The sequence below is a fragment of the Sapajus apella genome, unplaced genomic scaffold, assembly GCF_009761245.1.
Source record: "Sapajus apella isolate SASKATOON/1434 unplaced genomic scaffold, GSC_monkey_1.0 scaffold2, whole genome shotgun sequence".
Classification (NCBI taxonomy): Eukaryota; Metazoa; Chordata; class Mammalia; order Primates; family Cebidae; genus Sapajus; species Sapajus apella.
The window spans coordinates 12,125,709-12,149,592 of NW_022436942.1; the positions used below are offsets into that span (position 1 = coordinate 12,125,709).

The 23,884-nt window shown below is 41.2% G+C and overlaps 1 protein-coding gene, 1 non-coding gene and 1 pseudogene across 2 annotated transcripts in view; all 3 read left to right on the plus strand.

Moving 5' to 3' along the window:
• Window positions 1-12,158: 12,158 nt before the first annotated feature.
• LOC116558446 lies at window positions 12,159-12,760 on the plus strand (annotated as a pseudogene).
• Window positions 12,761-15,694: 2,934 nt separating this feature from the next.
• Window positions 15,695-15,800, plus strand: LOC116528165. Its single transcript, XR_004258903.1, has one exon. It is a non-coding gene; the product is annotated as a small nucleolar RNA U13 (small nucleolar RNA).
• A 1,408-nt stretch (window positions 15,801-17,208) lies between these two features.
• The window catches only part of GNS (glucosamine (N-acetyl)-6-sulfatase), a 43,130-nt gene continuing 36,454 nt past the window's right edge, over window positions 17,209-23,884 (plus strand). Inside the window, exons 1-2 of the mRNA XM_032288435.1 lie at window positions 17,209-17,565; window positions 23,455-23,514. Coding sequence (XP_032144326.1) covers window positions 17,371-17,565; window positions 23,455-23,514 — 255 coding nt within the window. The 5' untranslated portion in view covers window positions 17,209-17,370. The remainder of the gene's footprint in view (window positions 17,566-23,454; window positions 23,515-23,884) is intronic.

Sequence of the window (23,884 nt, forward strand, 5' to 3'; positions counted from 1 at the left end):
ATGAGAAGAATGTATATTCTGTTGTTTTCATGTGGAGTGTTCTGTAGATATCTATTAGGTCCATTTGATCCAGTGCTGAGTTCAGGTCCTGAATATCTTTGTTAATTTTCTGTCCTGATGATCTGTCTAATAATGTGAACAGAGTGTTAAAGTCTCTCACTATTACCGTGTGGGACTCTAAGTCTCTTTTGCAGTCTCTAAGAACTTGCTTTATGAATCTGGGTGTTCCTGTGTTGGGTGCATATATATTTAGAATAGTTCTTGTTGAATTGAACCCTTTATCATTATATAATGCCCTTCTTTGTCTTTTTTTATCTTTGTTGGTTTAAAGTCTTGTTTTGTCAGAAACTAGGATTGCAACCGCTGCTTTTTTCTGTTTTCCATTTGCTTGGTAAATTTTCCTCTATACCTTTATTTTAAGCCTATGTGTGTCATTGCATCTTGAAGACACCATACCAATAAGTCATGGTTCTTTATCCAGCTTGCCATTCTGTGTCTTTTAATTGGGGCATTTAGCCCATTTACATTTAAGGTTATTATTGATATATGTAAATTTGATCCTGTCATCATAATGTTAACTGGTTATTTTTCAGACTTGTTTATGTGGTTGCTTTATAGTATCACTGCTGTGTGTACTACTATGTGTTTTTGCAATGGTTAGTAATATTCTTTTCTTTCCATATATATATATATGTATATATATATATATATATATGTATGTATATATATATATATATGTATGTATATATATATATATATATATTTTTTTTTTAAGCAGAGTCTTACTTTGTTGCCCAGGCTGTAGTGCAGTGGTGCAGTCTCAACTCACTGCAACCTCTGCCTCCTGGGTTCAAGCAATTCTCATGCCTCAGCCTCCCAGGTAGCTGGGATTACAAGTGCACAATGTGACACCCAGCTAATTTTTGTATTTTTAGTAGAGATGAGGTTTCACCGTGTTGCTCAGACTGATCTCAAACTCCTGGCCTCAAGTAATGTGCCCATCTTGACCTCCCAAAGTGCTAGGATTACACACATGAGCCACCATGCCCAGCCTTCTTTCCATATTTAGTGCTTCCTTCAGGTGCTCTTGTAAGGCAGATCTGGTAGTAATGAATTCCCTCAGCATTTGCCTGTCTGAAAAGGATCTTATTTCTCCTTCATTTCTGGAGCTTAGTTTGGCCAGATATGAAATAAATTCTAGACTGAAAATTATTTTATTTTCCTTTCTTTCTTCCTTTTTTTTTTTTTTTTTTTTTTTTTTTTAGACAGAGGTTTGCTCTTGTTGCCCAGGCTGGAATACAATGGTGTGATCTTGGCTCATTGCAATCTCCACCTCCCGAGTCTTGCTGTATTGCCCAGGCAGGTCTCAAACTCCTGGCAGTGACATTGTTTTAAAGGAAATGATGTACCTATTGTACCAGCACTTGAGTGGCTACCAACAAAGGCTGGTTAGTATCAATTGCCTAAGCCATTTTCTTGAGTTGGTTGTCTAGTGCCTCTTCCATCATGAATGATTTCTGCTGGACATAAGCATGTGATAAAAAGATCTTCACACTTTGTGCCTATTCCTATATGTTCATCCATGTGCCACAACCCCAGACCTCCCTTTCTCCAATCTTCCAATCTTCTTCCTTCCAGGCTCATGAGCAGCCAGCCAAGGCCATTCACCACTGCCAATGAGTCCATATATATTCTAACCTCAGACCACTTTTCCTTCCACACACACTAGATGGTAATGTGCATCACCCAAAGTTCTTCCTTTTATTATGTTTTGTGTTTTTTTAAACTACGATTCAAGGCCAGTGGCGAGTGATTGCAGCTATCATCCATTTCTACCTTGCACCTATATATCATGATGTTTTCTGTGTAAACCAAGTTGAGGCTTTTTCCTCTTCCTTCAGCTGGTCATACAGGCCCTTGGGCATGTACTGAGAGAGGAGGAGTGATGTAACCATGACAAGTGATGGGACTCTGGGCTACCTATTCATACACTTGTTTGTTGCCCTCTCGTCCTGCTTGTGCCTCTTCCCAAATGTACTGTTTTATCTAATTGCTGATCCTGACCAACTTAAGGATGTGGTAGATCCAGGAGAACCCAACTCATGATGAATAGTTCAGAAAGTGTGGTCACTCGGTGCCTTGTGGTTAAGAGTTCCATCTCTGTCTGGGCTCAGTATACTAGGAGCTGTTTCCGATGGTGTGTAATTCCTGTCACAGATGTCATGACCTTGCCCCAAAACCCTATGGACCTGCCTTGTGATTTTCCTACTAGGGTTTGCACCACATTGCATCTTACACACATGGAATACCTTAGGCCCTGCTGGATTATATGGCCTAAGCAGAAGGGCTACTTGAACCACTGGTAAGACCTACCACCAAGATGCGCTTCATGGATATGTTGCCCAGAATCTCACTCTCAGAAGGTCTTTACTCCTGGTTTGATGCTCTATTATCACCATCTTCAAATGGTGAACAATTTTGCCTTTTAAATTTTGGGTTTTATAAGTGCAGTTATATGGGACAATGGCCACATGCATGAGAAGTGGAGTTCTGCCTAGCTAGGAAATCCAGCAGGCAGCACCAGGCACCATGCAACTGTCACACATGCACACCTAAGGGCAGTCATGGGCACTTCAGGGCCCCAAAGTAACTAGGTAGGGACCAGCACCAGTTGACAGCAACAGTAGCTGAAAAGCAGCAGCAGTGGTGGCAGCAGTAGGAGAGAAAAGGGGTTCTGCATAAAGCCAGCCTTAGGACCTGTTGTGGAATTCTAGCTTGCCTGGCTGCTTCCCAAATCCCATCTTTGCAGCATTTGCGCAAATCTCAATTCTCAGGCTTGAGAGCTGGGACAGAAATCACCAGAGTTTAGGCAGTTCACACTATCAGTAAATTATTACAAAAAAAGCATACTCATACATTGTAATAAACCGTATCAGGAAACTATTACAATTCTTCAGAGCTTAGAGTCTCTACTTTTGAAAGTTTCTGCAACACAGCCAATCAAATATCCACAGGTTTAGAAATATAAATTTAATGATGTTCGCTTTGACAAAAAAGAACACTATTTTCATAAGGAGTTTTGGATGAGCCAATTATTAATTAAAGTTACCTTTTCCTTGTAATTAGAGATACAGTGATAGAATGCATAAATAGGCACTTTGAATCATATAAAAGTTTGAAGCCATCAGGTTTCTTGAGTGACCTTCAAATGTTACTGGAAATGTCAAAGAGAATATTACAATATAATTGTTATGTCAGTTACAATTTTACAATTACAAAATTACAATGTTATAATTTACATGAAAAATTAAATTCAACTTAAAACTTGTTTGTAGGAAGAGTTAAATATTTTTCAAAAAAATTTTTGGCCAGGCACAGTGGCTCACACCTGTAATCCCAGCACTTTGGGAGGCTGAGGTAGGCAGATCACGAGGTCGAGAGTTTGAGACCACTGTGGCCAACACTGTGAAACCCTGTGTCTACTAAAAATACAAAAATTAGGCCAGGAACGGTGGCTCACACCTGTAATCCCAGCACTTTGGGAAGCCAAGGCAGGTGGATCACCAAGTCAGGAGTTCAAGAATAGCCTCGCCAAGATGGTGAAACCCCATCTCTACTAAAAATAGGAAAAAAAAATTAGCTGGGTGTGGTGGCGTGCGCCTGTAATCCCAGCTATTCGGGAGGCTGAGGCAGGAGAATCACTTGGACCTGGGAGGCAGAGGTTTCAGTGAGCCAAGATCATGCCATTGCACTCCAGCCTGGGCAACAGAGTGAGACTCAGTATCAAAAAAAAAATTTTTTTTATGCAGGAATCATTAGTTCTACATGTCCTAAAATTAATTTTTCTTTCTTTCTTTCTTTCTTTCTCTCTCTCTCTCTTTCTTTCTTTCCTCTTTTTTTTTTTTTTTTTTTTTTTTTGTGAGACAGGGTCCAGCTCTGTGGCCCAGGCTGGAGTTCAGTAGTACAATTACCTCTCACTGAAGCCTCAACCTCCTGGGCACAAGCAATCCTCCCATCTCAGCCTCCTGAGTAGCTGGGACTATAGGTGCTCGTAACCATGCCCGACTAATTTGTGTACTTTTTTATAGCAATGGGGTTTTGCCACGTTGCCCAGGCTGGTCTCAAACTCCTGAGCTCAGGCAATATGCCGCCTCAGCCTACCCAAGTGCTGGGATTACAGTCATGAGCCACCACACTTGGCCCATGTACTAAAATTTCTATTTTGAAATAATTTGTCAGAAAGGTATTCCTTTGTTATACAGTCATAAAATAGTCTTAACAGCAACAGTAACTGTTCCATCAGAAGAAAGATTCTTCTCAAAATTAATGTTATCAAAAAGTATTTGCAATCTTGCATTTGCCAACAGTCACTGACATTGCTTTCAATTATATCAATTGAAAACGAATTTGCTGAAAATATATGATGGCCTATGAATTTGCAGGCCAGGCATGGTGACTCACACCTATATTCCCAACACTTTGTGGAGGCCAAAATGGGAGAATCACTTGAGGCCAGGAGTTTGAGAATAGCCTGAGCAATGTAGGGAGAGTTCATCTCTACAAAAATATGTAAAAATTAGCTGGGTGTGGTAGGGTGCACCGATTGTCCCAGCTACTCAGGAGGCTGAGGCAGGAAGAATGTTTGAGCCCAGGAGGTTGAAACTGTGGTCAGCTGTGATTGCACCACTGCACTCCAGCCTGGGTGGCAAAGTGAGACCCTGTTTAAAAGAAAAAAAAAATTGAATTTGCTGAAAAGCAAGTCAGAAGAAACTTACAAACAAGATAGCATATAATAAAGTTTAATTATTTACTATATTACATAAATTTAAGATTATATTGTTACTTATGTATCACAATAACCCCTATTACATTTGTAAGCAATAAGATATTTTTAAAGAAAAAGTTTGGCCCAGCACGTAGCTCACGCCTGTAATCCCAGCACTTTGGGAGGCCGAGGAGGGCAAATCACAAGGTCAAGAGATCAAGACCATTCTGACCAACATGGTGAACCCCTGTCTCTACTAATAATACAAAAATTAGCTGGCTGTGGTGGCATGTGCCTGTAGTCCCAGCTACTCGGGAGGCTGAGGCAGGAGAATCGCTTGAACCCAGGAGGCAGAGGTTGCAGTGAGCCAAGATTGAGCCAATGCACTCCAGCCTGGCAACAGAGCAAGACTCTGTCTCCGAAAAAAAAAAAAAGTTTTATATTTTAGTAAGTTTAGTGGCACATTTTGTCTGCTTTTTTGAACAAAGGACCCCACATTTTTGTTTTACACTGGACCCCGCAGATTATGTAGTCATCCCTGCCTGTTACAGAGCACTTTTGTGCTCCAATCCCCATCAAAGCTGGCAGCCTTTCATATATGGACTGGGTCAGTATTCCTAAGTATACAATGTGTTGTGCACAGAATCCAAAGAGTTCTACCAGGCACTGTGCTTCTTTCTCAGTAGCAAGAAATGCAAAATGTAGCAGTTTGTTTTTGCTTTGGAGACAATGTCATGGTACACCCCAAGATCCCTAAAAATCTTTACTGAAGTACTAAGTTTCTAAATTTTCGTACAGCCTGTCTCCCACCCCCTGGAGCATGTGTATCTTACCAAGGCGTTCTGCATGCTAGTCACCTCTTGTTCATCCTGCCTGATCAGCATGATGTCATCAATGTATTGGATGAAAAAGATGTTCTGCAGGATGTCTGGGCAGTCAAGATTTGTCAGGGCTGTATTAAAACAGAGTTAGATATTGTGACACAGAGACGAGTTAACATAACCTTGGGGCAAAACTGTAGGCGTCTTTTGTTGTGCACTCTGGATGAATGTGAAGTGTTTCCGAGCCTCTTTTCTGATTGGGACAGAAAAGAATGCATTCATGAAATCGATGGCTGCTTACAATTTACCTGTGGCCATACTGATCTGGTCTAGCAGAGGTAATAAATCCAGCCTGACCACAGCATCAGGACTAAGATTTGGTTGAGTTTGTGGTAGGCTATGATCATTTCCCATGATCCTTTCTGCAGGGGCCAAACTGGCTACTTAAATGGAGATATGATAGGGACCACCAAGATTGGTCAATTTTGTTAATCTTTCCAAAGAATCAGCTTTTGCTTCCATTGATTTTCTCCATTTTTTTCTATCCTCTATTCCATTAATTTCTGCTCTAATTTTTATTATATCCTTCCTTCTGCTTGCTTTAGGTTTATTTTGCTTTCTTTGGTGACTTAAGGTAGAAGGTTATTGATGAGATTTTTTTTTTTTTTAATACAGGCATTTACAGCTGTAAATTACTCTTTAAGTTCTGTGTTACCTGTTCCCCAAGTTTTAGTATCTTGTGTATTCATATTCATTCATCTCAAAGTATTTTCTAATTTCTGTTTTATTTTTTAATCCACTGATTATTTAGGAGTATGTTATTTCATTTCCAAATATTTGTGAGCTACCCAAATTTCTCTGGAAATCTTATTCTAATTTTATTTCATTGTGGTAAGGGAACATACTTGTATTATTTCTACCATTGTAGATGTATTGAGGTTTGTTTTATGGCCTAGCATATGGTCTATCCTGGAGAATATTCCATAGGCACTTGAGAAGAGTGTAAATTCTGCTCTTGATGGGTAGAGAGTCCTGTAGATCTCTGTTAGGTCTACCTATTTTATAATGTTGTTCATGTCTTCTATTTCCTCGTCATCTTTTGCCTAGCTACTCTATCCATTATTGAAAGTTGGTATTGAAGTTTCCTACTATTATCGAATTGTCCATTTTTTCCTTCATTTCTATCAGTTTTTGCTTCAAGAATTTTGGCACTTTGTTAGGTTCATATGTATTTATAATTGTTATATCTTCCTGATGGAGTGACATGACATGACTCTTTTATCATTATAAAATGCCCTGCTTTATCTGTAACAATATTTTTGTCATAAAGTCTATTTTTCTTTATTACTAGTTTCCAGAATTTTAATTGTGATGCTTCTCAGTATGATTTTCTTTATGTTTATTCTGCATGGAGTTCACTGAACTTCTTGAATCTGAGATCAGAGGTTTCTCCATATGTAGACAGCAACTATTATTTCTTTGAAAAAACATTTCTTCCTTCTGGAATTCCAGTTATGTAAATGGTAGACCCCATGATTTTGTTTCACAGGTCACAGGGGCCCTGCTTATTTTTATTTTCATTTTTTTCTCTCTTTGCTTTATTTTGGATATTTTTCTCTTGCTATATCTTCAAGATGACTTATCTTCCCCCATCCCCATATTGCTTAATCTTCCATTAATCCAGGTAGTGAATTTTCAGATATAGTGCTTTTCAGTTATCGTTCTATTATTTATTTATTTTTGAGACAGGGTCTCCCTCTGTCACCCAGGCTGGAGAGCAGTGGCACGATCATGGCTCACTGCAGCCTGGACCACCCAGTCTCAGGTGACCCTCCCATCTCAGCCTCCTGAGTAGCTGGGACTACAGGAACATACCACCAAGCCCAGCTAATTTTGTGTATTTTTTTTGTAAAGGTGGGGTTTTGCCAAGTTGTTGGGCTCAAGCTATCCGCCCTCCTAGGCCTCCCAAAGTGCTGGGATTACAGGTGTGTGCCACAGCACCTGGCCCAGTTATATATCTTCCACCTCTTTTCTCAATAGGCCCATGTTTTCTTTAAATACTTGAACAAGTTATAATAGGAGTTTTAACACACTAATCTATTAACTTCATCATCTCTTTCATTTATTATCTGTTTCTATTGACAATTTTTTCTTCTGGTTATGGGTTACATTTTCCTGTTTGGGGGCCTGTGTAGTAATTTTCTTATTGGATGCAGGACATTGTGAATTTCATATTGTTGAATATCTAGGTTTTGTAGTCTTCTCTTAAAGACTGTTGGGCTTTATTCTGGAAGACAAGTTACTTTCCTTGCAGATTAGTTTGATCTTTTGAGGATTGTACCAAAGCTTTGTTACTGTGGGTGCAGAGTACTTTTTACTCATGATAGTATTAGCTCCACATGATAGTTTAGTTTATTAGGGCATGACCTTTCCGGGTTCTTAAGGAATGCTCCTGTGGGAAGTAGAAAAGTTCCTCTTTTAAGTTTCCTGTCTTATTAAAGAATAAATGTACTAATAACTCTTTGTTAAGACCTATTCTATGTAGCTATTAGACGTGCCATGGTTACAGGCACGTTGTACATTCTATGTCCTTGTACTTTAACCAAGATATCTGTGCTGGACGTGTTCACAGTCTTGTCCCAGCTCTCCACTGCTTTTACCTGTTTAGAAAAGTTTTAAGTTGTTAGCCAATCAGGCTTTCGTTTAAATTCTGAGGTCTGGCTCCAGCCAACGGAGACAGACACAGCAGTAAGGACAACCCCAAATGTGTAAAAGATAAATATGTTTGTTTTTCCTTTGTTCATTGTACTCTTGTGGCAAAATGGCTATCAAGAGTACCCTTCCTGCAGTTCAGGAAGTAAAAATTGTGTTGCTGAAAGATCCTTTGTCACCGTGCTGATTTTTCTTTGTGGCACTGAGCGTCCAACAATCAAGGAGGACTTTCCCCTCTGGCTGGTTAGATCTCTAACATCCCCAACCCCTCTGAAAATTATTTATTTTACATTACCTTGGTCATCATTTGCTTTGCCTCTTGGTGGTGTTTCACCCTATGAATGCACATCTCAATGTTCAGCAAAGTTTCAGAAAGACATCTGTGCAGATTTATGGAGCTTTTAAATCTATACAGCATCCTTCTCTTTGGAATTCTTCCCTGCAAACTTCCCACTGCCTCAATCTCCCTCAACCTTGATCTCTCTCCTCCCAAAGTTAGCAAGTCAACTTTGTCAGGCATGAGATCCTCTTTCCTGGTCTCTGGTTCAGAATGTGCCTCTATCAGGCAAAAAATTGGAGTAATTGTCTGTTTCTCTTTAGATGTGGATCAGTCCTTCACTATTGTCCCTTGTATAAAAGCATCTATGTTGCCCTGTTTTCTAGTTGTTTTTAGCAAGAGAATTAGTCTGGCACTGTTACTCCACATGGCCAGAGGTAGAAGTTTTGAGGTTATTAAATGTTAAGTGAAAGTTACACTTCAGAGGTCGTGATGAAAAGTACCATTGTTCCTACAATGAAAATTCCACAGGAATTTTTCAACTAATAGCTGAATTGGATACATTTTTGCTTAAACTCCTGGAAAAGATGTCAAAATGAAAAGATGCCTTATTTTACTAAAACAATTTATGGAAAAAATTGAAATAATGAAAAAATATGTTTAAAAAGTGGTAAATCAAACACATAACTAAACACCAAATAATATTATATATGCTATTCTGGATATGACAACCACTGATTAGTTGGCAATTATTGGGCACTACTTTCTAATAGGAAACTCTATGAGCAATTTTTAAATATTTTTAGCCAACTGAAAACATCTGAGACATTATTCAACCAAGTAAAACAGGATTGTTATTTTAACCTGTGGTTAAACAGCATTTACAATTAGTCACGTGTCAACACAGCTATTATGATGATTAGGACAAAGAGCTGAATGCTCTTTAAAAAACAACTTGGCAGCTGGGTGTGGTGGCTCATGCCTGTAATCCAACACCTTGGGAGGCCAAGGTGGGTGGATCACCTGAGGTCAGGAGTTTGAGACCAGCCTGGCCAACATGGTGAAACCTCATCTTTAAAAAAATAAAATAAAATAAATTTTAAAAAAATGAAAAACAACTTGGCTAGGCCGGGTGCAGTGGCTCATGCCTATAATCCCAGCACTTTTAGAGGCTGAGGTGGGTGGATCACTTGAGGTTAGGAGTTCTAGACCAGCCTGGCCAACATGACGAAACCTCTTTTTCTACTAAAAATACCAAAATTAGCTGGGCGTGGTGGCACACACATGTAATCCCAGAAACTCAGGAGGCTGAAGCACAAGAATTGCTTGAACCTGGGAGGTGGAGGTTGCAGTCAGTCAAGATCATGCCACTGCACGCCAGCACTCCATCTTGGGTGACAGAGTAAGACTCCGTCTGGAGGGCAGGGGGGTGATGAGGAACAACTTGGCTGAGTATGAGCTACACACACACAGCTCATTACCTTAATTTGTTAGAGAAAAGGCTTCCCTCAAAGTACCTGAAGTTGTTAACTACTTCAATGTGTTACAATAATTGTCAATTTTATTTTCAGGTTCAACAACTATATGGAATATTTTAAACACATATGCCAACTTGGACTTTTCTGTGAAGAGTCTAATGTAATGAAATGGTCTGCCCAGTACAAAAGTGTTCAAGCTTTGCAACATAAGTTTATGAAAATTTTAAAAGAACTCGAAAAAATATTTTTGACAACTTAGAAGAGAAACCCAATCACAAATGAAATGTAAAATCTTTATTTAAGGGTGGGGTATGGTGGTTCATGCCTATAATTCCAGCACTTTGGGAGGATAGGTGGGAGGATCACTTGAGCCCAAGAGTTAAAGACCAGCCTGAGCATAGTAAAGTCCCATTTCTATAAAAATAAAAATAAAAATCAGCTGGGTGTGATGGCACGCATCTGTAGCCCCAGCTACTCGGGAGGCTGAGGTAGTAAAATCACCTCAGCCTGAGAGGTGGCAGTTACAGTAAGTCATGATCATGCCACTGCACTCCAGCCTGAGCAACAGAGCAAACCCTGCCTCAAAACAAACAAATAACAGCAAAATCTATGAAGCTTTATTTATATATTTGGTAAAACTCAAATTCAACATTTTATAGTGCAGTTTAGGAAGATATTTTGGAACATTTTAATAAAACAAGTGATGAATTACAGACTCCTGATGTAGATGTATATGGTGGGTACTTTCTTCTGTCACCTTTCAAGTTATTTTATTAAGGCACTGAGATAAAATTGAGATTAAAAAAATCAAGAGGATACAAAACCAAAGTGATAAGATGAATGAGAAAGTAAAGAGAAATTGTCCTGACATTGAGAAGTGAAGAGTAACCAAAAACTGTTTCAATCATAAGAAAAACAGTAATTCATTAAAAGGAAGAGAATAATCGTTTCACACTGTATACATACATGAAAACATCATATTGTACATCTTAAATATACATAATTTTGTCAATTATATCTCAATAAAGCTGGAAAAAAGAGGAAGAGAGAACTTGCAAATGAAAGTAAAAAATAAACTAGCCAGACATCGTGGCTAATGCCTGTAATCCCAGAACTTTGGGAGGCCAAGGCAGGGAGATCACAAGGTCAGGAGTTTGAGACTAGCCTGGCCAATATGGTGAAGCTCCGTCTCTACTAAAAAACTACAAAAATCAGCTGGGTGTGGTGGTGCATGCCTGTAGTACCAGCTACTTGAGACGCTGAAGCAGAAGAAGCACTTAAACCCAGGAGGCAGAGGTTGCCATGAGCAGAGATCGTGCCACTGTACTCCAGCCTGGGTGACAGAGCAAGACTCCACACCCCCCAAAAAAAGTAATAAATAGGCTATTAAGTTGTTTAATAATTTGTGATTTATATAAACTCATTGAAAAATATTAAATTTCTTTCTGATTTGATCTCTCACTACCATTGAGGAAGATGATATAAAACTCACAATATATGATTCCAATGAATACATTTATGACAAATGAGCGACTTCAATTCAAAAACTACATATGATTAATAACTGTGTAAGAAAAGGTTGGGCACAGTGGCTCATGCCTGTAATCTCAGCACTTTGGGAGGCAGGTGGATCACCTGAGGTCAGAAGTTCCAGACCAGCCTGGCCAACATGGTAGAAACCTTGTCTCTACTAAAAATACAAAAATTAGCTAGGGTGGTGGCTCGCACCTGTAATCGCAGCTACTCAGGAGGCTGAGGCAGGAGAATCGCTTGAACCTGGGAGGCAGAGGCTGCAGTGAGCCAAGAGCACACTGTTGCACTGCACTCCAGCCTGGACAACAGAGCAAGACTTCGTCTCAAAAACTAAAATAAAGAAAATGCAGAATGTCATGAAATGCCTATGTAAAAGGATATTTGTTAAGAGTTTTCTAAAATTTGACAAAAATACTAAACATATATATAGATATATATGTATTTATATAAAACCAACAATGAACTGTGCGGGTGAAAAATAACTTTTCTGACTTATCACTAATAAAAAGCAAATACTGATCAAACACATTAGAGAAAAAACGAAACTATCTTTCTATTCTCTTTAAAAAATATTATAAACTATCATCGTGAATTAAAGATTACATAGCCAACCCTTTTAACAAGATGGTGCCAAAAGCGAAGAAGGAAGCTTCTGCCCCTCCTAAAGCCAAAGCTTTGAAGGCTTTGAAGGCCAGGAAGTTAGTGTTGAAAGGTGTCCACAGCCACAAAAATAAAGAAGATCCACAGGTCACCCACCTTCCGGCAAACCAAGACACTGTGACTCCCAAGGCAGCTCAGATATCCTCGGAAGAGCACCCCCAGGAGAAACAAGCTTGACCACTCTGCTATCGTCAAGTTTCCGCGGACCACTGAGTCCGGAGTGAAGAAGATAGAAGACAACACACTTGTGTTCGTTGTGGATGTTAAAGCCAACAAGCACCAGGTCAAACAGGCTGTGAAGAAGCTCTATGACATTGATGTGGCCCAGGTCAACACCCCAATTCGGCCTGATGGAGAGAAGAAGGCATATGTTTGACGGCTCCTGATTACGATGCTTTGGAGGTTGCCAGGAAAATTGGGATCATCTAACCTGAGTCCAGCTGGCTAATATGTATATCTTTTCACCATTAAAAAAAAAAGTACATAGCCATGTAATGTAGGGGGGAAAAGTATGAAGAAGTATGGCTGGCAGTTACTTAATTAAAATATTACTTTAAATTTTTGCATTGTTTGTAATATTTTTCAACTTTTAAAAATTTATGTGATTTGGCCGGGCGCGGTGGCTCAAGCCTGTAATCCCAGCACTTTAGGAGGCCGAGGCGGGTGGATCACGAGGTCAAGAGATCGAGACCATCCTGGTCAACATGGTGAAACCCTGTCTCTACTAAAAATACAAAAAATTAGCTGGGCATGGTGGCGTGTGCCTGTAATCCCAGCTACTCAGGAGGCTGAGGCAGGAGAATTGCCTGAACCCAGGAGGCGGAGGTTGCGGTGAGCCGAGATCGCGCCATTGCACTCCAGCCTGGGTAACAAGAGCGAAACTCCATCTCAAAAAAAAAAAAAAAAAAAAAAAATTTATGTGATTTGTTTTAGACTAAATATATAATCAGTTGTGCACCTACTTTTGTATCTAAAATTGTTATTCTTTATCACACTAACCAAATGTATGTAAACTTAAGGCCCCACAAGATCTGAATCTGTCCCTGTTATCCACTTTTCTCTCTACCTAATTGGTCTACTGTGAGTGGGAGACCCCGAGGGAGACCTGCAAGTGCTGAGGCAAGGGTCTGAAGCCTCAACCTGTTTCCATATAAATATAGAGCTAGAAAAAGAATTAGAGCTATAGCTCCATAGTTATTCCTATATATATATAAAACCATGTATAATCACACAGTAATTCACATATATATGCTCAATATAACCTTTTGAGTTTACTAATGATTATCGGCTTATGAAGCATGGAACTGAGGTGACATGGTGAACAAAGTCATCCTAAGGCAAGATGCTCTAAGCCCTCTGTCACACCCGCATAAGGGCTGCCGGAGGGTGCCTCGGCTGTGCGGCAGCACCAGCGCTGGGAACGCACCCGCTGTTTAGCCAGCTAGGGAAGGAGACGTCCAAAATGGCTGAAATGTCCAAAATTCCCTCCTTCCTGGGGAAGTTAGGAGAAAACTCCGCTTCTCCAAGCTCCTGTGCTACCACTGTCGGGTAGGACCGCAGACATCGGGGGCTTAACTGTCTCTATGTGATGCCATGCTTCAGTGGTCATATTCTCTGTCCACTCTCACGCTCCGCTTCCGCAACTGTTTTCTCTTTTCCCAAAAGATAAAAATCAGTAGTAGTGACAGAAATCTTAATGCCTTAGTTCTTTCTTGACAAGTATGAGAAAAGTGCTGATGCATTAGGTTTTCTCCTCACCTCTGCCACTTGAAAGACCTGGGCCCCTACCTCCAAGACACGTGATTTCCCTTACCCTATCACTGACCACCATTACCTCACCCTACCTACCCTGCCCCCTGCTTTGTACTCAATAATTAAGTCAGGGCGTCCAGGCACTTGGGGCCACTGCCAGGCTCCACACTTTGGTTGGCAGTGGACCCCGGGCCCAAACTCTGTTTTCTTTCTTGGTGTCTTGCATCTTTTATTTCTACAGCTTTTCCTCTCCACTCCAGCAGAGAGGGGCTCACAGGACCCTGTAGGGCTGGACCCTACAGTCTACCCTTGTCTATGCTTGTCCTCTTCCAATCTGTTCTTCATGCCACAGTCTAAACGATCTTCTAAAAATTCATGTATGATTATATTTCTCCTATATTCTTTCAGTAATTTCCAATTTGCCTTACTATAAAAACCCAAGTCCTTAAAATAGGACCTGGGTCCTCACCACCTCTCTCCCTCTGCTCTAACCACACTGGCTTCTTTTAGTTATTGCAACGCACCAGCTCACGACCTTTGCATATGGTGTACTCTGCGCCTAGGAGACATTCTACCACCCCAACACTCCATTAACAAATTATCTCCTACTCAAACTTCAGGTTTCACTCTAAGATCACTTCCTCAGGACACCTTAGACTAAGTCAGCCTGCCACTCTCTTCAATGCTAATTGCACCCTTTACTTTTCCTTCATAGCATGCCTATTTGTAATCATATACTTCTGTGACTATTAGATTGTCCATCTCTCTGCCACTAGACTGCAAATTCCTTGAAAGAGGGACAGTGTCTCTTCAACACTAGTGTAGCAGTGTTACCGGAACAAACCCCAAGAGAGGGTTCTTGCATCTTGTGCAAGAAAGAATTTGGGACAAGACCATAAAGTGAAAGCAAGTTTATTATGAAAGTAGAGGAATAAAAAAAATGGCTACTCCATAGGCAGAGCAGCTGAGGGCTACTGGTTGCCCATTTTTATGGTTATTTCTTGATATGCTGAACAAGAGGTGGATTATTTATGCCTCCCCTTTTTAGACCATATAGGGTATTCCTGACATTCCCATTTGTAAACTGTCATGCTGCTGGTGGGAGTGTAGCAGTGAGGACTGCCAGAGGTCACACTCATCGCCATCTAGGTTTCGGTGGATTTTAGCCAGCTTCTTTTCATCAGCAAGGTCTTTATGACCTGTATCTTGTGCTGGCCTCCCATCTCATCCTGTGACTTAAAATGCCTAACCGTCTGGGAATGCAGCCCAGCAGGTCTCAGCCTTATTTTACCCAGCCCCCATTCAAGATGGAGTTGCTCTCCTTCAAATGCCTCTGACAGCAGCATCCTGAACAAAGTGTGGAACTAATTACACAGTTTCTGGCCTCAAATAGTTTATAATCTAACCTTGAAAATGAAAAGAAACAATTTTACAATTTGGGGCATCAATGCAAATGTTAGTTTCTTTTTTTGTGCAAGAAAGTCTTCCTGGAAGTCTGGAAACCTGAATACATAAGGATTATTCTAACCAGCTTGAAAAATGGGCCAAGGCCAAGGCCGTAACCAAGTGTATTCTGGTTGTCTAGGAACGGCTCTGACCATATTTCTGGCAAAATTGCTTCTTGCAGAAAAACTCTACTTCATTTTTTTAAAGTTTCTTTTGCCTTCTGTAGGCTTACTTTAAAAAAAGTATTAAGATCCTTTCGTGGTTTATTAGTGTGATGATTCAGTTTTTACACTAATGTGTGAGTTACGACCCCTACCTCAAACCTTGTTAGGACTCCACACATTACCCCTCTGTAGTGGAAAAAAAAAAGTAATAAAAGAAAGGCAATTTTTTTAATAGCCCTATCCTTGTACACATGAGGTTTCAAAGTGTTTCCATCAACATTTTTACCTTATAGTACAGTGTCTTCACGAGTTTTTTTTTCTCTTTTTTTAAAATTTATCTTACTTTTAAGTTCTGGGACAGTTTTCACGAGTTTTAAGAGACTCTTCTTGGCAGACAGTTCAGCTCAGAGAAAATACTTTTACCAGCAAGGAGGTACTACACCCTGTTACATTGGTCTGGGAATATAACTTAACAGTTCACCTTGCCAGTAAGATCTCTCTTTCTACAGATGTCCGCAGAGGGGCAAACTCGAATTGTTCCAGAGAGACCACAAAATACTTGGAGCTAGTATCATGGAATATTCCTCGCTAAAGATTACTTAATAATGCGATGGGGTTGGGGTACGGGCACAGTGGCTCACACTTTACAGGTTACATCCCAGCACTTTGGGAGGCCGATGCGGGCAGATCACAAGGTCAGGAATTTGAGACCAGCCTGACCAAAATGGTGACATCTTGTCTCTACTAAAAATATAAAAATTAACCAGGTGTTGTGACACACGCCTGTAATCTCAGCTACGCAGGAGGCTGAGGCAGAAGAATCGCTTGAATCTGGGAGGCGGAGGTTGCAGCGAGCTGGGATCACGCCACTGCACTTCAGCCTAGGCAACAGAGCAAGACTCCGTCTCAAAAATATATATATAATAAAAATAATAATAATGCCATTGGAAGACCACCTTTCAAGGTTTTTGTTCATGCACATCCTCCAACATCTTCCAAGAGGGTGTTTAAAAAGTTACCAAGGAACATTAGGATAAAACTGTCAGGACATCCCTAAATTGTAACTACGATGTCAGCAGAGGAAAGTAGAACATAATCAGGCTTTGGAGTTAAAAGAGCTGAATTGGAAGCCAGTTCCGAATTTAATGAATGAGGCAAATGAGAATGTTAAGATTTATCTCACAAGTTGTAGAGAAAATTAAAAGCGATTAAACATCCGGACCTTGAATAAGTGCCCGTCCACACGGGGATTAAATATGGTAAAGTCCACTTTCCCCATCAGCTGATGTTAATATCTGGTAGGTATAGTCCTCCTTTCTCTTCCCTAATCGGTTGGTCAGTATTTGCCAATTCTTTCCTGCTTTTTAACTTCTCTTTCCTCCATTTAAATCTCCACCAAGCGCTCAGAAAAAGGTCGTACCAGAACGCGAACCGAGCATGCGCATGAAGTACGCACGGGTCATGACCTTTTCCCGGTTCTCCGCCCTTTTTCCCATTTCTCCGCCCCTTTTCCGCAGCTGCCCGGCACCTCCCTCCCGGCTGTGCCCGCCCGCGGCCCCGCCCACGCGACCGTCACGTGACCGCACAGCGTGCTCCGCCCCTTCCCTAGCTCACGTGATCGCGCCTAGGGAGAAAACGCCTGACCCCAGCCCCCGGCCTTCAAGGCTCGGCTTTTTCTTCCTTCGGCTGGTCGGCCTGTCGCCTTTCAGCTACCTGTGCGTCCCTCGTTCCCGTCCCGGGGTCCCCCCGGAGGCTATCGGCCATGCGGCTTTTGCCTCTAGCCCCAGGTCGGCCCGGGTGGGGCAGCCCCCGCCACCTGCCCTCCTGCAGCCCAACGCTGCTGCTGCTGCTGGTGCTGGGCGGCTGCCTGAGGGTCTCCGGGGTGGCGGCGGGAACCCGGAGGCCCAACGTGGTGCTGCTCCTCACGGACGACCAGGACGAAGTGCTCGGCGGCATGGTAACTCTTCTGTTTCAGCCCCGCCCCTCCATCTCTCCGGCTGACTCCCCGGTGTCTTGCTCTCTTTCCCGCTCCCCACCCCCACTCCCCGAACTGGCTGTCTTGACCCTGGGTAGGTTTGGTTTTACCACCTGAGGCCCTTTACGCCGGTGTAAGGGACTGCAAGACTCTTTTCCCTTCTGTACTGAGGCACATGCGTACAGCACACAGAGCTTCTAGTCTGGACTGTACTGCTGTGGAGTTTACGTTAATATCTCAAGATAAACATGTGGAGACCGGTGGAGGATGGGCTGAACCAATGAGGATCAGGTGCTGGCTAAGAGCACTCAAGCCCTGATTGTTTTTCTTTTGGATTAGAGGATCAAAAGACAAGTCCAGTCCCCTTTATGAGAGACCTAGGCCATCTCTGCGTTTGTGCCTGTGTACAATGTCTATGTCTAATACTTGTAAAAATAAGCCTGAAGTGCACTGATCTGGTAGGCAGACCTTCGAACTCTTGAGGGTGTGTTTTGCCTCACAAGAAAATTCAATTGGTCTAATTAAACACCTGACGGTGTTCAATTAGAGACTGTCAGTGTTTCATTTTCTATCTAATGGGTGTTGTCAAAAGACTTCATTTTTTTCCTGCCAAGTTAATTTTGCTTGTGTGTTGCAGAATTCTGGAATGCGTGACCTTTGGAAACATCCACTCCAATCCCTTCCCCGTGGAGGCAAAGCAACTTGCCCAATACACATGAGTAGCTGAGGCAGAGTCTTCTGACCCTGGGTTCAGCATTCCTCTCTTCGCTTTAAAACCAAATGCTTTATTGCTTTATTCGTTTCAGTTCTTTTTGCTTTCAGCTGAATGCTGAGACTATGAAATACTCCAGGCAAGACGTTGCTAACTTTGCTTGTGCAGTTAGTTACACACCCTAACTTAGTGTCCTTCAAACCGCTGGTCCCAACCCGTGAGTGAGTTGTGAAATCAGTGAGTAGCTACCAACACATTTCATTTCCTTTGGAATAGAGTAGAATAGAAAATGTCCGTGTGTTTGTGTGTGTGTGTGTTACACTTGATAAAGGTAATCATGCCCCTCTGTCTGAATTGTCTATCTACAGTCCTGAGTTGTAAAATATATTAGGTTGTGCTCAAGAGCTTGAGAGTCTTTTACAGCTGATGTCTAAGATGTTTGCATTTTGACTACACACTTTTTCCTGCCGTATATGCTTCATTGTCAGTTTCTAACAAGCCATGTTGACAAGAGTCTTGATTTAATTTTCCTCTTGCACTTTAGTTTTACTACTCTTTTACTATTTTGTCTGCTCACAAAATTCCTTTTTTATTTAAAAACAACAACAAACTGTGTCCTTGAAGAGTGTTTTGTCCAGAAAAAGCAAGTCTTCTCTAGCAGTGACTAAAGTTCTCAGTCAAAACGTCAAGCTTTTATAGCTATTGAAAACAAAATTCATTGCTTAAATATAAGGTATTGAGAATTCAGTTTCTTCAATTCTTATCAACCACAGCTGTAGTCTGTGTGTATTTGAGGTCTCTTCCTTTTAGTATGTTAATCCTATTTGTTTCGTTAAGCCAGTAGCAGTTTGTTTTTGAGTTGGGGTCTTGCTCTGTCATGCAGGCAGGAGTGCATTGATGCAGTCGAGACTCATTGCAACCTTGAATTCCTAGTCTCAAGCAGTCCTCCTGCCTCAGCCTCCCCTAATAGCTGGAACTACATGCACATGGCACCACATCCAGCTAATTTTTAAATATTTTGTAGAAACAATTTCTCCATGTTGCTCAAGCCAGTCTTGAACTGCTGGACTCAAGTAATCCACCCACCTCAACCTCCCAAAGTGTTGGGATTACCTGCATAAGCCACTGCCCCGGCCCAGATTCTTTTTTAAAACAGGAGTTTCTACTGGAGAGAGGTACCGAAATTGAGTGGAGGAAACAAGTCAAGCTTAATGTTCCCAACTCAAGAATTCTGGCTTCTCTTCTAGCCTTTTTCAGAATATTCTACCACTGATTGTCAAACAGGACTCCAAAGGGAAGAGCTAGACAAGGGCATTTAAGAACTTACTTGGAGCCAAGCAAAGTATTAGGATTTTTATTCTTGTGCTTCATCACAGGAGTCCACTGCTGTGCATAGTATTCTTATCTTAAAAGGAAACTAAACCTGGAAGGTGGTTAAGTGACTTGGCTAGGGTTCATATAGCTAATACTGGACAAAGCCTGGGTAGCTAATCTCAGAGCACCATGCTTTTTCTACTATTCTAGAATACTGTGATAATAATCAGATTTCATTCCACATACCCACACCAGCATAATCACACCATAGGTCAGAGAGTCTGCAGGTGACCTTTGGGGATGCCAGTGACTTCATGGAACTCCTTAATTTACATGTAAAACTTTGTGTATAATGTCTTCATTTTTGTGGAAAGAGAGCTCTAACCTAAAAAAGATTACAGATTGCTGCCATCATTGGCAAAATAAACAGTGGTCAACCCCCACCAGACTAACTCTGGTCAAAGGATTGTAGATGGCACTTATAACATGATTTAGATTTGTAGTGGAATTTTTCAGTGTCTTAGAAATTCTCTTTTATATAGTAGCATTGTCTTTAATTTTATTTGTTCCAAATATCTGTGGGACTCTGTTTTTATTTTGCCAGGGAACTTTTCTTGTCTCTTTCTTGATTTTACTTAAACATCATTATAGTGTGGAGGACACAGTATTCTTCACAGAAGCATAAGTTGCTCTTTTTAAAATCATTCACGGCCAGGCACTGTGTCTAACGCCTATAATCCTAGCAGTTTGGGAGGTGGAGGCAGGTAGATCATGAGGTCGGGAGTTCCTGACCAGCCTGACCAGCATGGTGAAACCCCATCTCTACTAAAAATACAAAGATTAGCCAGGCATGGTAGTGCACGCCTGTAGTCCCAGCTGCTTGGGAGGCTGAGGCAGGAGAATCGCTTGAACCTGGCAGGCAGAGGTTGCAGTGAGCCGAGATCATGCCACTGCACTCCAGCCTGGGCAACACAGAGAGACTTTGTCTCAAAAAAAAAAAAAATAAATAAATCATTTAAGAAAAGTGACATTTGGCCAAAACCTCAGGCAAGTGAGGGAAGGAGCATCACCCAGGCTGGAGTGTAGTGGCACGATCTTGGCTCACCGCAGTCTCTGCCTCCCCAGTTCAAGCGATTCTCCTGCCTCAGCCTCCCAAGTAGCTGGGATTACAGGGACCCACCACCACGCCCGGCTAATTTTTGTATTTCTAGTAGAGACGGGTTTCACCATGTTGGCCAGGCTGATCTTGAACTCTTGACAAAGTGATCCGCCCACTTTGGGCCTCCCAAAGTGCTAGGATTACAGGCATGAGCCACTGCACCCACCTGGGGAAGAATAAATATTTCATTGCTTCACTGAAAGCAAAACAGTTTCCATTGTTAGCCACAGAATTATCAGAATTGTCAGTTCAGAGCAGCTATACATGGAACAAGGAAAGTAAATGACTCTTTGGGGTTTTAATGGAAAAGATTCTCCTTGGGGTGAGCAGAGTAACACGTTTGCCCATATGAGAGCATGAGACTGGCTGCTGCTTAAAGACTTGTATGGCCTTAACTTGACCATACAAGTTTTTTGTTAGATCTTTGCTTAGATCTTAAGGGTTCATTTTACATTCTGATTAGCATAGAGACACATACACATTTAGGATACAGTATGGTTTCTTGTTCAGAACTTTTTCAGTTAAGCACAGATTATGGTTATATTTTATACTATTGTTAGCAGTATAAAGATTACAGTTAATACAAACTACTTTTTTTTTGAGGCAAGATCTCTTCTTGCCTAGCGGGGGAGTGCAGTGGTGCAATCATAGCTCATTGCAGCCCCGAACTTCTGAGCCCAAACAATCCTCCTACCTCGGCCTCTCAAGTAGCTGGGACTACAAGCATACACTACCAAACTCAGCTAAATTTTGTATTTTTTGTAGAGGCAGAGCCTTGCTATGTTGCTCAGGCTTCTCTCGAACTCCTGGCCTCAAAGAGTCCTCCTGCTTCTGCCTTCTAAAGTGTTGGGATGACAGGTGTGAGCCACCTCATTGGACCTAAAGTCTAAATTGCTGTTCCGCTCTCTATGACTGACTCCTGCCTACCTCTCTGACCTCATCTTACCTCACTCTCCCTTTTCCTTCTTAAGCTGCTACTATTGCCACACTGGCTTTTCTGTTCCTCCCAGGTGTCTCTCTCCTTCCTCTGGCAGCCCTCGTACCTACATACCCAGCCTGAAACAGCTTTGAATCTTTGCATGACTGGCTCCTCATCACATGGCTTTCCGTACTGAAGTTACCTTTGGAAAGAGAGGCCTTTCCTGACCACCCATCTAAAGTAGTTCCCTTTTCCTCCCACCAGCTGCAATCACATTATCCTGGTTTATTCTCTTCATAGCACTTATCACCACCTGAAATAACTGTTTACCTGTTAGTTGTTTTAAGTCCCCAAGAGTGCTGGGATCCTGCAGCCAAGGACCATCTATCCTCTGTCCACCACTGCCTAGATTAATGCCTGGAACATGTTGTGTTTAATATATGGTATTACACAGTTTTCCTGTAAATCAGATATTCTTTCATAGTTTTACATATTTATCAGACAGTTTAACAAGAAGTCTCATACAGTTAACTCTGATGGTCCTTTTTTCCACTTACTCTTTGAATCCTCATTTCGCCTTCAAATGTCCTCATAGTAACTCAGGTTCTTTATCAAACCAGTGTTTCAGTGAGCCCAGTATTCTCTTCCTGAGGGTGGTACCCAGTGATGCTTTGAGGAGAGCATGGCTGGTGACCTTGCTTTGGAAGCTTGGCAAAGATCTTCTGCATCTCCTACATCTCGTGGCAGCCTCTTCTGTATCTACTCATGAAATCTCAGAGCTTTTTTTGGATAAATTAGAATTCTCATCCTTTTGAGCTTATGGATTCCATAGATTTTGTATTTATATTAAACAATGGAAAATCATTTATATATTATTGAAATTGAGGCTTCTATTTTACCTAGTTATATATTTAGATTAGCGATCTTTAAGGAATTATTATACAACAAAATATACTTAAAACTGCATTCAGTATGGTCTTAGGTTTCAAAGGTATTTCAGAGTCTTCATGAACTGACCCATATTAGAATAAAACAGCCTCTTCAATGGTGCTTTTTGCTGTCTGGAATCTGAAGAATATTAGTGTTCCTTTCATTTGTATTGAAATGACTGTCTTCATACTTTCATCCTCACTCTAGAATGAATTGTTCTCTGTACTTGTAAAGATCTTAGATTTTGAAGAAAAGATGAAAAGCAAGGACATAAAGTTGTTTCTGAGTAGCCTTTTGCCTGACAGTGTTCTGCATACACCTGTTTACCACCGGGTTCAAGTCCTTATCCTGAAGTGCTAGTGGATCTATGCAGATGGCAGTAGCTGTAGTTGAACAGTGTGCATCTGGCCTGTACCACTGAGTGAGTGAAGTTTGAATCAGTCTCTGAGCCCTGGGGCCCTGACTTTCAGAATCCAACTGTTGTCTTCTGTTTCATAGGGCTGAAGACTCCCTTTATATCATTTCCCACATCCTACTTCTGAAGATTAATTCATTGAGATAGGCCTGCCTTATCTGGGGGCTGATAACTATAAGGGCACAAAGATGTTACTGCCACCAACTGAACTCTCCCTGCAAGCATTTTGACCTCCTGTACTTTTACACAGGATGGAGCTGGCTGGAGCCAAACCTGTCTCTAGAATCATACAGGACTCTGTTTGGCTGTTGCTTAGAGCTGACCGTTTAGAAATTAAAGATTAAGATGTAACAAAACAGGAATTCTTTGTGCCTTAATTTATTGGAAGAAATTGTCTAATGGATAATTACTTACTTTTACAGACACCACTAAAGAAAACCAGAGCACTCATTGGAGAGATGGGGATGACTTTTTCCAGCGCTGTAAGTTTTACGGCTAATTCAATTTTGTTAATCTAATCGTGTTTGTAGCTTGAGAAGAAACTCTCTTCTCGGGAATCTGGTATGATCTATTTGGTTTTTTTTCCTTGTTAAATAGTTCATCTGAAGGAAGGATTTAATGTGATATAAACTCTTTTAATTGAAGTATTACCTCTTATAAATTGAAGATTAACTGCAGATATTTCTAAGCCAGTCTCAGAACTAGAGAATTTTATTTTAAACTTCACCATTTGAGGTTTGAAAATGGATTGTAAAAAATCAAGTAATACGTACGCTGTGTTATCTTTTCTATGGTAAAAACCCAATTAATCCTGATAGCCAGCTGTAAAAAGCAACACACACACACGCACCA